The following is a 14211-nucleotide window of genomic DNA, read 5'->3' as shown; positions in this document are numbered from 1 at the left end:
AGCCTCACCTATCCAGTAACAAGACATTTAAGTAATAAAAAGCTACACATGGAGGCTTTGGTGCTGTTTTATTTCACCTGCAGATTACATATGTTTGATATGTTTTAAGACTTGTAGCAATTAATCTGCTGAGGAAACAAAACGAGCATCATTAATCATGACAACAAAGTACTGACCACATTGCTGCCTCGGAGAGACGTCAGCTCTTATAGAGACAGGGAAAAGACAGGAGAGCTGAGAGGACAGAGTTTCACGTATTTTCTGTAAATAGACTCTCAAAGGCTCCAACTTACTTTTTTAGTCTGTTTTTTCTGGCATTGCTCCATTTTTTATTGGCTTGAGGTCAAGTCACACACTTTTGTCTCTGAGACAAGCACTATCAGAAGTTATTTATGTGCCTAAATTCCTCAGTCTCTGCTCTGCGCCAGCTTCCTGGGACGGGGCTTGGAGGACTTCAAGTGTCGCATACTGTTTTAATAAAATGAACATAATAGGTCTGTGATGTCCAGTGGCATGCTTATGTACCCACCCTTTTCCATTTGTCATATAGTGGGGTATGGTCAGTAAGGCTTACTGCTCACGCTCCACCCTTTGAGGAGATAGGAGAAGTTGGAGTAATAGCAGTTGAGTGACATGCAGTCTTTAATCGCACGGGCTGGACAGTAAAACGTTAAAAGCTGTTTCCTATTGGCACTTATGGTAGGGGAGGAGACGTCACTGCATCATGAAAAACATTAGGGCTCTGCGTGGGCAAGCCCCGACAGCTCTGCTACGCAGATGCAGCGGGGCTTATGAAAGTACATGACAGGGTCAAGCAAACGGGTTCATTAGGTAGAGCCTGGGCAGTGCGCATGCTTTGTCTGCAAGACCTGTTATCTCCTCTATCAGCTTTTGGCATGCCCATGAATTGCCATTTGTTCGCCGTTGTGCCATTTTGAAATACGCGGTTTTTATTGGTGCATTGGGTCCGATTCTCCCGCCTTTGCATGCTTGGGTCATGCCCAGGCGATTTCACTCATTGTTTGCTTGCGTTGGCCATCCCAATACGTCCGCAGTTCCTCTTGGTCATCCTGATCTGCCTTTTTATTTTGTAGGCTATCAACATCATTTTAGGCTTTTAGGCCGTTTCACAGAGCAATGCTCTGTTCGGCACCTGCAAAGTGGCAATTTCTGTCTGGCAGTTGTTGAGCTATGGCAATAGCTCTAACTCGAAAAAATCCAAGGCCTATTGCATTTCTATTGCTTGTTTTTAAAATGTATTTAAGTAACAATGTAAACAGAGAGGCCACAAAAGGGGAGGGACGCAGCCCCAAAGCACGTTAACACCAGCCACCCATGGCCTGTTTAGATAATAGGTACATTAGCAGTTCTGTGTACGTTTTGGAGACCAGTCCCTGTCCTTCTTCCATTTTTTGAGGGAATGTGTACAGCTGAGCAATCCATGTACAAATGCAGGTCTTCCCATAAAGACAGCTATAGCGGTTTGCTGTTGAAGACCTATTGTGGTCAGTACAAATACTTACAGTGGGCTTTGGGGCAGCCAATTGATTACTAATGGTTGGTTTTCTGGTTAATATCGTTTGCATGCTTTTTATTGTATGTATTGCATTATTGCTAGTCCCTGCCCTGGAGCTCAGCTTCCTTACCATCTTTTTATTGCATGACTTGTATGCTTCACTATTCACATTCAGGGAACTACTTTGACCTCTTCCTTCAGCACTCTATGGAAGTATGTGGGTTTTCATGCAAATTTCCTTGTGTGCTGCACCTCCCTGAAATACGTCCCTGTGTGTTCAGTGTTGCTTCCTTCTCGTTCTCCCCAACTCAACTGTGTACGGCTTTCTTTTGCTTTTATTTATTTTTTATTTTCCTCCTATGCCCCCGCTTCAAGCTCCCCCGTTTCTACTTCTGTCCCCTCCCCAAATTATGCATTAACCCACTCTGTTGACTACCCCCACCACCCACTTCACGCCCCTTCCCTCGCAATCTTCATGTTCTTTTAAAAGAAATCTTTTAAAAAGAAAGAATTTTGAAGGGTCCCACAACTGCAATTTTTTTGCCGGGTTGTTCCTTTTTCAAAACAAGCATTTGCATACATTTAATGGTTTTATTTTATTTGCCGTTCCAGAATTGGTGCCCACCATCTCAGAAGGGTACATATAAAAACCCCAAACATCCACAGGTGCACATATATATCATCTCACTTGTCCACCGTAATGCCATGACACATATGCGTGCATGTGTGATGTTGCATGCTCATGTACAAACCATCAGATTCTTTTCTTTTGTTTACTCTTCTTGCTTATGTCGAACAGCATCAGCAAAAATTATTGTTATTTAGGAAGTACTTCAATTTAAGATCTGTGAGGTATGTGGATGGAATTGCTATTGAAATGTATTAAAGTGGTGTTTTTATTTTGCATATCATTCATTACAGTTATACTTTTTCTTCCCACTCCCCAAAGGGATAGAGACCACATCGCATTGTATCTCAATGTTTCTCTAGAATCGGGCATTTTCTTTGGAAAATTCGGTTTAGTTTAAGTCACTCATGTTTCACTATTCAGATCTCATTAGTTATTCTAAATAATTGGGGCTTTCATACTTCTTTGTGCTCTTTATCACATGCCAGTTTGTTTCTACTAAGTTGCCACACATATGGGTTTGTACGTCATGTCCAAAGAAAAAAATACACTAGTCGAGACAGTTGGTGTGCATAGATAGGCTGTCATATCGGATATACTTGGCCCTCCAGCAATTATATCTGGATGGAGTTTTGAAGCTCTCTGTGCTAGTTTATCTCCTCGCTCTATATTTCTTAAATCTCGTGTCAGAGTCTTGGAAAAGCTTGTGTCGGCTCAATAGTCATAAAATAATGAACAGCTAGTTAAAAATGAGTGCCACCATCATTATAATTGGTTGTATTCCATGCCATAGTGAGAAAGCCTATTTGTGCATTATCTATTATCACTCAAGTTTCTTAGTCGTCATCCAGCTTCTGAATTCAAATGAATGTTAATAATTTTCCTATATAGGATTACTTCAGCATCATGCTGTCAATTTGCATCAAACACGTCACCTGTTACCAGATGGCAATATTGTCAATGCCATGCACAGTTGTACATGGATTGCTTCAGTCCAATCCTGGAGATCGTAGAGCCGGCATTCTATGCTGCCTGACCACCCGGGTCCCTCCCCGGTCTTTGCCTCAGCAATCACTGTTGCTTGTAATGCTATTGGTGATTCAAATCGAGCCAGTATCAATCAGCCTTTGGCCATTCAACTCCAATACTCAGGTGCAGTACTGGACATTTTTTGTGGCAGTATCAGGGCCAGTTGTCAAGAAATAAAGAGTTTTTGTCTCCATGTTGTACAGAAGTTGTTAGCAGGGAGATTGCTACTTGTAAAAGATGTATTTGGGATTTGTATTGGCTGTTATTCTGACGAATTCTATTATTCACCAATGGCAAAGGGCCAATTTTATTGCTGATATATGATTAGAAAATCTGGCATGGTGTTCAAACTTGGATAAATGAGATCTGAATTAACCAGGTCGGGGTAACATTGATGATTTAAAATCATTAAATGAGGACAATATATATTTTTAATTTGTCACAATGCATGATTGTTTTCTATTCTGTGATATTCTTCTCACATATCTGAACCACCACCTTGCTTTCCAGACAACTCAGTTCGGCCCAACTTGTCTTGGCCTTCGTCCCACGGATCCACAAGACCTGAACCGGAGGAAGATAATTCTCCTACCTCATCGCCAAGACCTAGAACACAGTGCTCCTCCACTTTAGGCAATCCGCATCGTTGACCAAGTTCAGGAAAGACCTCAAGACCTGGCTCTTCGACTGAACCTCCACACATAGATGGATCAACAGCCCTCCCTACGCCCCCTCACCCCTCAGCGCCTTGAGACCCTCACAGGTGAGTAGCCGCGCGTTACAAACCCCCAATTGATTGATTGACACATAACTGTAAATGTTATACTTTTGTCTCAATTTCAAATTCTTCTATATAAGAAAGATCAGCATTTACTTTTTCCTAGTTCACTTGCAAGAACAACATTAAGTTCTGGAGTTCCTAATCTAGATTCTGCAAAATTGGTAGTTGCCAGTTTGCTGCGCAAATGCTCTGTCAATTATTTTAACAATTCATGTTTACAAAGACTCTCAATTCTTCTTTGAATACATGAAGCATGCAACCCTTGAGATGAGATGTAAAATGGTGAAATGTACAGCCATCATCACATGCACAATACCAAAAAAAGTCCATGCAGGCTTTTAGGGGGGGAACAGCGCATGTTTGTTGTACAATACGGTACAAAAGGGGGTGGTGATGGACGGAGCATCTGAACCAATCAAACACTCACACCCAGTCAACAGATCTGGGTTTAATCCATCACCGTTCTTTAGCCCACTCTGCTACCCCAGTTCAGACATGGCCATATGCAAATCAATTTGACCCTGTGCCTCATGGGAACAGTCCAGCCCGAACTGCCAAGTCATGCCTTCCCTGGAACGGAAACAAGCTTCCTAGGACCGGTTTCTGGCATTACAGCCATCTTTAGCCAGGCTTGCTTGAATCCAGTGCCAAAGTGAGCAAGGGACTCACGTCTGAGCATACCCTGCCAACTTATGACGAACAAAGCAGTACAAAAGGGGGTGGTGATGGACGGAGCATCTGAATCAATCAGACACTCACACCCAGTCAAAAGATCTGGGTTTAATACATCACCGTTCTTTAGCCCACTCTGCCACCCCAGTTCAGACATGGCCATATGCAAATACATATACAATACAGCACACATTCAAAGATAGTAAAGAGTTGAGCAAAGAAAACATTTCTCAAAAATTACGCTTGCTTCGAGGAGGCATGAATTTTTAGCACAAAGCCCTGTCTCTTAAAATAGGCTCTGGTTGGAAAAGAAGCCTCATAATGGTTGCCTTTGGCCGACACTTAATGATCTGCACCCATAGGAAGACAAGTGCATACAACATGGAGTACAAATGTCATAAGCAACAGATTTAGCTGTCTCTTAGAACTATAACTCTGCAGTCATTTGAACTACAATTTGAATCTGCCTCAGCTCCAGCCACTGGAGAAAAATGAACTGCAAAGACCGGGTTGTCTGCTGGTCATCTAGTGAGAGCATCAATGACAGCACAAGGGTCTCTCTCATTTCTAAAATTCCTCGACAAGTAGCACTTTGCAAGTTTGCAACTTCCCTGTTAAAAAGGAGAAAAGCATTAAATGCCTCTTACATTTTAATGTATACTGAATAACCTCTTACAAGTGCAACAGAAGTGTATTAAGTCCACAACACAAGTCTAGGCACAGTTTCAAAATGTGCATATGGTACTTTGGCCCAATTCCAAATTAATTTAGAGGGAAGTTGTGTTATACGAAGTTTGACCTTCCCATCTGCATAAGTATCACAGCGTGCTTATGGCATTCCTACCTCCAGTGAACATAGGTATGTGTTACAAACATTCTCTCTGCTTAGCGTTTTGGAGGACTAGGTTTTATAAATGGATGGAGGTAAGCAACCCCAGTGAAGACGTAGAGCATTTTCTTTGTGCTTCCTATCATTGGTGCTAATATCAATACTTCCTCATTAGGGTCAAGCACACACAGCGATTTGTAAGCTTAGACTTTTGAGAGTGCGCTGGTAAAATATACAAAATATTAACCACTCTACTATAGAGGGCAAATGTCTCCACATTAAAAATGATAAAGAGAGGAAGGTTCACGATTGCTAAGAAAGATTTCAGCATATCGTTTGTATTTCCCACCCACGAGCTGTCCTGATGATCTGCTTACATACTGACACATAAATTTTGATGTGCTTTGTATATGGAGTATCTGTTTCATATCGCTTTTGCATATGAGAGTGCTATTTAATGGAGCTGGTTTCATAATAAATTGATCAATAGATTGATTGAATAAAGCAAGTCACATACTTTAGTCAATTAGAATCATCCTGATTGAATATTTACTTTATGTTAGGATTTTGAATACCTCTTTGTAAAAACGAAATTGCCTGTAGGCATTCGAAATAGTATTGTAGAATAACTAGGCTCACGCATTTTGTATAAATGCAGATGTTTAATCGGATTACAAGGAGATAGACAGGAGGATCCAGATATGAGATCCGGTCAAGGAGAATTGTCAGCTACGTTTTAATACCATATTTGTGACAAATACCTATCTCATCATGCTTCTTTTACTTCAGAACTTAGCACATGTGACAGGTGGCAGACACACGTAAAGTCAACAGCCAATGAAACAATAGCAAAAGAAGACATTACAGACGACCGATAAACACAGGGTTCCACTGTACACAGCTGAGGCATATTCGTTTTTTAAATACTGGATATACAGATGTGTGAAATGCAGAGACATTCAATTAAGTAAACATGCAAAATAAAGCAAGAGACACAAAGGAAATTTGTGTTCAGTGTTCTCTGCAGCAGTTCATGGATATAATAATATACCGGCAACTGGACCCAATGTAAAAAATATACCAGCAACTGGACCCAAAAGAAACCATTTGTCAATGGTCGTCTGGAATTTCCATCAAGACGATTGGATTTTTTCATACATGTCTTCTCATTGACTATGTTGCCAGATACCGGTGTGGTAAGAAATAACCTATAATACGATTACCACACAAACCAATAGGCCATCACTGACCTGGGAAGCTAGGCGAGTGGGTGGGATGAGATAGATATTTTGAGTGCTACACATTTGTTAACATGGTGTGAACTTGTAAAGTAAGGACAAAACCATGCTTTTAATGTTATTCCCCATTTGAAACTTCCTTATTGACGTATTTCAGCCACATAGTCATCCCTTGTTTATCATTTCATTCGACCAGCAAAAGCACATAGCAATTATTGAGAGTAAAAAGCAAGTGAATGGGGTGCCATGATATGTTGTCTTTTCGCTCCTTTGTCAAAGTGTTCTTTCATTTGCAGTCTCCCCAAATGCCATGGTGCTCTCACAGCATCTCTCTCTACCAAACTTCTGCTGTTATTTTGGCGAGCCTATAAGCTTGCGCACCCAGTATTGGTGAATAGCTAGAGAAATTGTCTGCTCTTTCCTTCAAATTCTTTGTCTCATTCAACATCAAAATAAATCTATTGCTTGCTCGCCCTCATTGATCAACTAATAGTGAAGGAACAGCAGTTGCCTCTAGAGTCTCTCTTTCCAACCCTGGGCATGCAGTGTGGGAGCAGACACTGCCTACACTTTCTCACTCTCTAATCCGTCAAGTGTGGGTCTCCTCTTCACACATGTTGGGGGTAAGCAGATGAGCTATTCCCAGTGCCTGAGTGTCTACAGTTAAGAGACAAAGTGACCTATTTATGAATTATAACTGGAAGGTATACTTTTTGGGTGAGAAATGCTTTTTCAAGCTTCCAGTTTCCGGTTTGTTTGCAATTTCTTGGGCGAGAAACATGTTTAGAGAAAATTACAACAGCCCATTTAAATATAACACTCTATAATGTATGCTGTTTAAATAAATGCATTTAGAATTTATCATTGAATGTCCCAACTTAGATCTGTAACACAGTTTTTCTCGAATTCCAACAGTATTTAGTTCCCTCCTGCTATGACTTTGATTCTCATATAGTTAAAATTCCATCAGCATTTGTTGGTAGGTGTTTGGTTCAACCTGCTTTTGAGTACACTACAATTCATTCTAAAATCACCTTTTCATAAATATGTTAGAAACAGAACAAATGCAAAGGGAAATGCTTCAGTTTACAAATTTAATTATGCATTGTGCATTTCAGTTAGCCCATCGCATCTACATAAAATATATTTAATACGTCATGTGACGACCTACCATTTGACTTTTCACTGTCAGCAGGTTTCATCTGAATGGGATGATGCATCTAAAAACAAATCGAAAAAAGGCATTGCAAGTCAGATATTTATCTTAATTATATTAGCTTAATTTCTCTTCAAAACACATCTTATGACGTGAAAAAGTACACATTATTAACATGACAAAAGGTGATTACTCCGTCCCCAGGTTTACCTGCTTCAGTCTGGGCCCTTCTTATGAATAGGTAGGGTTGGGTTATTGTGCTCAGTGATGCGACTGGGAAGCGCGTGTGATCAAAATGTTTAAGATCGCTAAGCACACTATTGAGTGACATCAGAAGCCCACTTTTCCTTTCTTAATAAAAATGCGAAGCCAACGAATACCAGCAAGATACCCGAAATGAGGAATTATTTACCGTATTAACATTCTTTCAAACAAGAAATTGCAAATGATGTAGTGTATATATCTTTGTCAGACTAAATTCTTAGCTAATAAGTCCTGCTTCTGCTCCTATCCAAAAAACACTTCAGGCACTGCAGTCTACTCCTTGTCCCAGCACGAGACCTTCTAGCCTATGTGAGTCAAAGAGTCAGTGGTCTATAGGACCATAAGTAGTTCGGGACCCTTGTGCCTTGCCCACAGAGCTGTCCACTGTTTTTCCATCTGCTCCACTAGACCCTGCAACCTTCACTGTCTGATAAACCATAAACCCCCATGAGCCACCTCAAGTTTCATATATTTGTCACTCCTGGCCCTCCCGTGGTCCAACACTTTCTATACTCGAAAGCAGATAAGCCACATCACAAAAATCGCTCTGAAAAGGCCTACACGTGCATGTGCTTTGACTGAAGGTACACTTCACTGTTAATCATCCGTGTTAAGTAAATAACGGAACTGGTGTTTAATGCCTTGAACTCTATGTTCTCTTCTGGCATTGTCTTCATACTCTCCGTCAGGCTTGTTGTTGGCTGGCGTTCTCATATATCACATTGTCCTTATGTATGGCATTTTATCACTTTGGCATAATTTTTAACAGGATTTTCACAAAAAATATATAAATACAATATACCAGTATATTTTTAACTTCACCTGAAGTAGTGAGTGACAACCCACTTTCACTGTGAGACTATGCCACAAAATACTTATCAAATATTTTAATTATTTTCTCCTTACAAACTTTTTCAATGTTAGGTATATTTACAAATGAAGCCATTTTATAAGTTTTGGATAAAACTTATTCAAATGATTATAAGGATGATCTTAAAAAAATTTGTTAAAACGTATATACAACCTGAAAGACGATAAAAACAATGGCAACTGGTAAGTACACACACATTTACACATGCACTCACCTACACCCATGCATTCACCTGAACACGTGCGTGCACACACACCCATTCACAACACTCATTCACACATACATTCATACATGCTAAACAGAAAATTGAAAAAAACGCACCTGCTGCAGCTCTCATGGAGAGAAGCCTCAGTAGTGCCAGGAACTTGGATCAGCCAATGAGTGGTCACAGAGTAGAATGGGGTCGGAGAGACTGCAGACTTCCCCCCCCACACTCTGTGATGAGGTGTCTGTGATAGACAGACAGCCTTGGGCACTTCAGGACTTAAAACTGCAGCAAAGGGGGAGGGCCTCAAGGACCTTTGATTAGCTGAGGAGGTCACGCCCACAGGAGCTGTGACATCCTAAGCCCGGCATAGTTCAAGTCAGGCAGCCAGGAGCCTGATCATTTAGCACATGTCAGGCTCTTGGCTGCCTGAGCTGAAAATAAAGAGTGTCTGTCCGGCTGACCCTTGCTCAGCCTGACAGACACTCTTTATGTCCAAAAGATGCGGGCGTTGCCCCTTTGCCCTTAAGGACGCGCCCCTGCTGGACATGAAGCACAAGAAATGTAAGATGCTATTTTGCCTGGTGGAGTAATAACAAGCTAAAAGATGGAGCAGAGAGTTTGTTTTCCCATTAACCTCAAAACTCCCTTTCAATTAAACAGAGTATAAGTCGGCAAGAGTACGACAGATATACCGATTTATCAGTAGTAACCATATTTATTATCAGTCTGCTCCTTTGCATCATTATACAAAATACAAACAGCTGTACAAAATATTGAGTCATATAATTTAAAACTTAAAAGCAATATGTGGCGTTTATTCATAAACCATTATTTTTCAAAGTTTGCGATTACTCACTGTATCTTTTGCTTCCCACAACTACTCAATTACATGCCCACACTTTCTTAGCAAAGACTTTAACAGATTTCCCTCAACTTATCAAATTTATGGCAACTAGACATAATGGGCCAGATGTAGGAGCCCTAATACCGGTCGTAAACGGCCGATTTTGGCCGTTTCCGACCGGTATTAGGGTTTTCAGATGAAGGGCATGCATTTACAGAATCGGTATTTTAGATTTACCTACATCGGGCCCTAAGTGCTTTATGATTTCTTCTTCACTAAAACCACTTAGAAACAATATTGAAGTCAAATCAATTTTGCAGCAAGTGCTTTATCTGAATAAAATAATACACTTAATCTCAGTTTTGTGCCCTAAATTCTTACTCAATTGGCCTTAAATTATATTGTATGAAGAAAAACCCTAATGATTTTGGTATCGCCGAAAAATTCTTCAGAATATTAGATTTCCGGATTGTCTCCAAGTAGACAATTAGACTATTTGGAACAGTCAGTTTTTAACTCCTTTATTAACTTTTGAACCACATTGTTTGAGTTCCCACAGAACTGTGAATTCTTAAACCTCAGCACAGTGGAAGACCACTTGGGATCATTGTTTTTTTTTCTAAATGAAGACATTGCTTGTATTTAATAAACATGGAAGTTCTGAGTTAACGTACACCGTATGAGGTCACATTATATACTTGATTGCCAGACGGCCAGAACGGAACCATGTGAGAGGATTGGGTGAAAGGGACAGATTATTCAAGGCACACTGTACACACTTTGGTTGGTTTGCTCAGAGTGCAGCCTGACACGGTCTCAGTCGAGCAGCCTCGTGCCACTCTAGTGTGTGCATCACAGGTCTCAGCTGTACAAGTAAAAGGCTGTCTGGCAAATCTTGGTGCTGGGCACAGGCAGGAACCGAGCCCTCATACGAAGAGAGGCATGAGATGGACTGGCAATACCCCACCTCGAAGGCGTCTCATTCGTGATCACTTGAGCTCAGGTGCTTTGTGGCTGATGACTTCTGCTGCAGTCAACCAATCACAAATGTACCTGAGCTCAGGTTGTGTAACTACTGCTGTTGCAGGACAGACTGGCCCCACTCAACTCTGGGCCATGGTGCCACTGCACCACTGATAGTTGCCCTCTTGCTACAGCGATAGTTGTATGCGAAGAAAAGTAAATGTTTTTACTCACTGAATGATGCCCCTTTTTGAGGGAAAATGTGTTGGAAAAACCATTGCACAAGATTTTTTTGGGACAATGCCTTTCAGCAAAACCTTTCGGAGAAGGTGAACCTTCAAATACGCGTTTTTATACATCCCACATCAGAATGTAACTTCTCTATACAACCAGTTAATTCATAGGCCATTGAATTTTGCTGAATTGATTTGTGTACCCCTGCCCCATATCTTACCTTGGCGATTGTATTCACTTTTACAACACTCAAGTCAAATCTTTCACAAAAACCAATACTCTGAAACAATACAGCGGGGAAAAGAGACTGATGATGGAAACAGGCACGGCATCTTGGCCATTCTGAGCCATCCTGTGCTGCCTCAAGGGAAAGGGAGTACGTTTTGGAGGTCTGTATTATGCTTGAAGCACTGACAACGTAAAACTGCTCTGCGCTGATTTACAGTGCAGCAAAGCTGACCTAAAATGAAAACACATCATTACGAGAGTGTGTTACAACGAGGAGCTCAGAAAAGATTAATTGGACCCGGAGGACACCCCTTGACAGTAATGGCCCACGCCTGGCTGCAGAGGTGCTGAAGGCCGGGTTCTCTGGTGCATGGCCTGCCTGGAGTCAGCTGGTCTGACCTATGCCAGACATTTTACTTTCCTTCTTCTGCAAGCCACAGTCGAAAGAAAGACAACATTTACAATGCAATTTTCGAGGTGCTGGAGGGCATCAAATCTGAAAAGGTAATGTAGCATTTTATGCTCACCATTTAATAATACGATCATAATTACAGCACTATCAAGAGATGAGCGGCCAGAATAAATGTCTGCACCACATCCTGGTTGTAAACCTAAGTGGCAGGCACGCGATTCACTACTACACGCTTAAAAACATGAAGTCTGGTCAAAGACCTAATGCTCATGTCCCGCTGCCAGTTTCAAGACCACGTATTCTGATTGAGTACCAGACTTGCTCCTGCCATAAGCTCCCCATTTTCCCTTTCACATAGTGTAACTACCTCACTCTAGATCATTAAGGAGACAGTCTCACGTTCTGGTATCACCGAAAAAGCATTGTTTTGAGGTGTGATTGTCTAATTAATAAAATGGAAATAAAACGAGACTACAATACCCTGAAATCATTAGGGTATCCCACACAAGCTAAAGACTGGAAAGTGTTCTTAATATCTGGAGTGATGTGGTCACCCTACTTAGACTATCAGAGATGGACTGGTCTATATCCATCAATGGTAAAGGCAAAATACGAACCTCACCCGCAAAATTTTTATTCTGAAGATTCGCTTTGGGTAGCTGTATAGCAGATAAACAGAGAGTTTAGGATGAGCTGGATACCACTAGGTGGGTGACACCCCGCCCAGCCCCATCTCCATTTGAGAGCCTATGTTTCAACCCCAGTAGGGAGTTTGGAGTAGTTTGATGCCTCTGCAAGGCCAGTATGGATCCCAGATTAACATTTAACTAATCCTTTTCCACGGTTTCCTTCTACATTCCCTTAAAAAAGGGATATATATCTCCAACAAAAATTATACTCGAACTCCAGGAGTTATGTTTTTAGGCTATTTTATTCTATTAGATTTCAGCCATCACCAACAGTGATTAGGACCGCTCTGGTCGAAACGTGTTAGTTAGCAATTGGTGATGGCTGAAATCTAATGGCATAAAATAGCGTAAACAAAATTACTCCAGGAGTGCGAGTATAATTGTTGTGGGAGAAATATTGATGGAATTTGATTCCTTTCCACGACACATTTTTTTTTAACATATTTTATTGGATTTTCAAAGAGAGAACAGCCCTATATGACAATATCAATGTAATGTCAACATAACATAGATCCAGCATACAAATATCAGCAGAGTATCAGGACTAAACCTTTCCGCGATACTAGCACCAGTCGTGAGCGCACTAACAGAGGAATCATTTGTTGGTTATTAATATATAAATATATATATCAATATATATATATATATATGTATTACGAAGAAAGGTTGCCCTCAAAGGAATGCCACACACATATGAATATGTATGTGTATATATATATATATATATATATATATATACAACAATTCTGCTCCTTCTTACGTGAGCTGAAAGTAGAAAGCACTCAGGTCATCCGGTTTCAAAAGTGGTTTATTGGCAGACCCCCTGCCCCTCCAACAGACGCGTTTCGCCTCACGGCTTCGTCAGTCTATCCAATGAAGAACAGCCATGACTAATACTGACCTATAGTAAGGAAAGTTACAAAAACCAAAACACTCTCACTACATTTTGGACAGTGCTAAAAAAGACCCGGATATAGGTAATACCATTGGAGAGCCGCCGTTGGTGTCATATAGAAGAGCGCCTAATCTATCGGATTATTTAGTGAGAAGCCATTTTGAAGAAAAGAAATCAGAATCATGGCTTCAGTCAAAATCTAAGGGCTTCACGAAATGCCCAACATGTAAAGCCTGCAGAATGGGTAAAAATATGAAAACATTAAAAGATCCAAATGGAAAAATCTTCGAAATAAAAGAGACAATAACCTATGAATCGACTCAAGTGGTGTACATGCTGCAATGCTTCTGCGGGAAACAATACATAGGAAGTACTGTTTGTCCGCTAAAGAAACGCATACTGGAACACACAAGAGTGATACAGAATGCGGACCAGACATACGCCATCGCTAAACATATGAATACACACAGAGGAAAGACCTGGCTGGACATAAAATATTCGGGACTGGTCACAGTCCCCGGACATGAACGAGGAGGCAATCAAATACAAAAACTCAGAAGGCTGGAATCAAGAATGAAAATGAGATTCAAAACAAAGTACCCTTTGGACTTGAACGAGGACAAAGAAATGTATGTTCACCTCTGAAAATCTCAGCATTTATTGAAAATTTGATTACAGCAGCAATGCTAAAGGACAGTAAGAACTTGAGTAATCATGTAATACACACAATATCTTTTCATGTACTATGGTTGCC

The 14211-nt window shown here is 40.8% G+C and overlaps 1 protein-coding gene across 26 annotated transcripts in view; it reads right to left on the bottom strand.

The window, feature by feature from the left end:
• CELF2 (CUGBP Elav-like family member 2) overlaps positions 1-14211 on the bottom strand; it is a 1275464-nt gene that overhangs the window by 234757 nt on the left and 1026496 nt on the right. For all 26 annotated transcript variants that reach the window (XM_086918974.1, XM_086918984.1, XM_086918970.1 and 23 more), the window contains one exon: positions 7865-7913. In XM_086918974.1, the coding sequence (XP_086775100.1) occupies positions 7865-7913 (49 nt within the window). The remainder of the gene's footprint in view (positions 1-7864; positions 7914-14211) is intronic.

This window comes from Lissotriton vulgaris, chromosome 1_1 (genome assembly GCF_964263255.1).
Source record: "Lissotriton vulgaris chromosome 1_1, aLisVul1.2, whole genome shotgun sequence".
In the NCBI taxonomy this organism is placed as follows: domain Eukaryota; kingdom Metazoa; phylum Chordata; class Amphibia; order Caudata; family Salamandridae; genus Lissotriton; species Lissotriton vulgaris.
The sequence above is the reverse complement of the archived record's forward strand: the minus strand, read 5'-3'. Positions and strand labels throughout refer to the sequence as shown.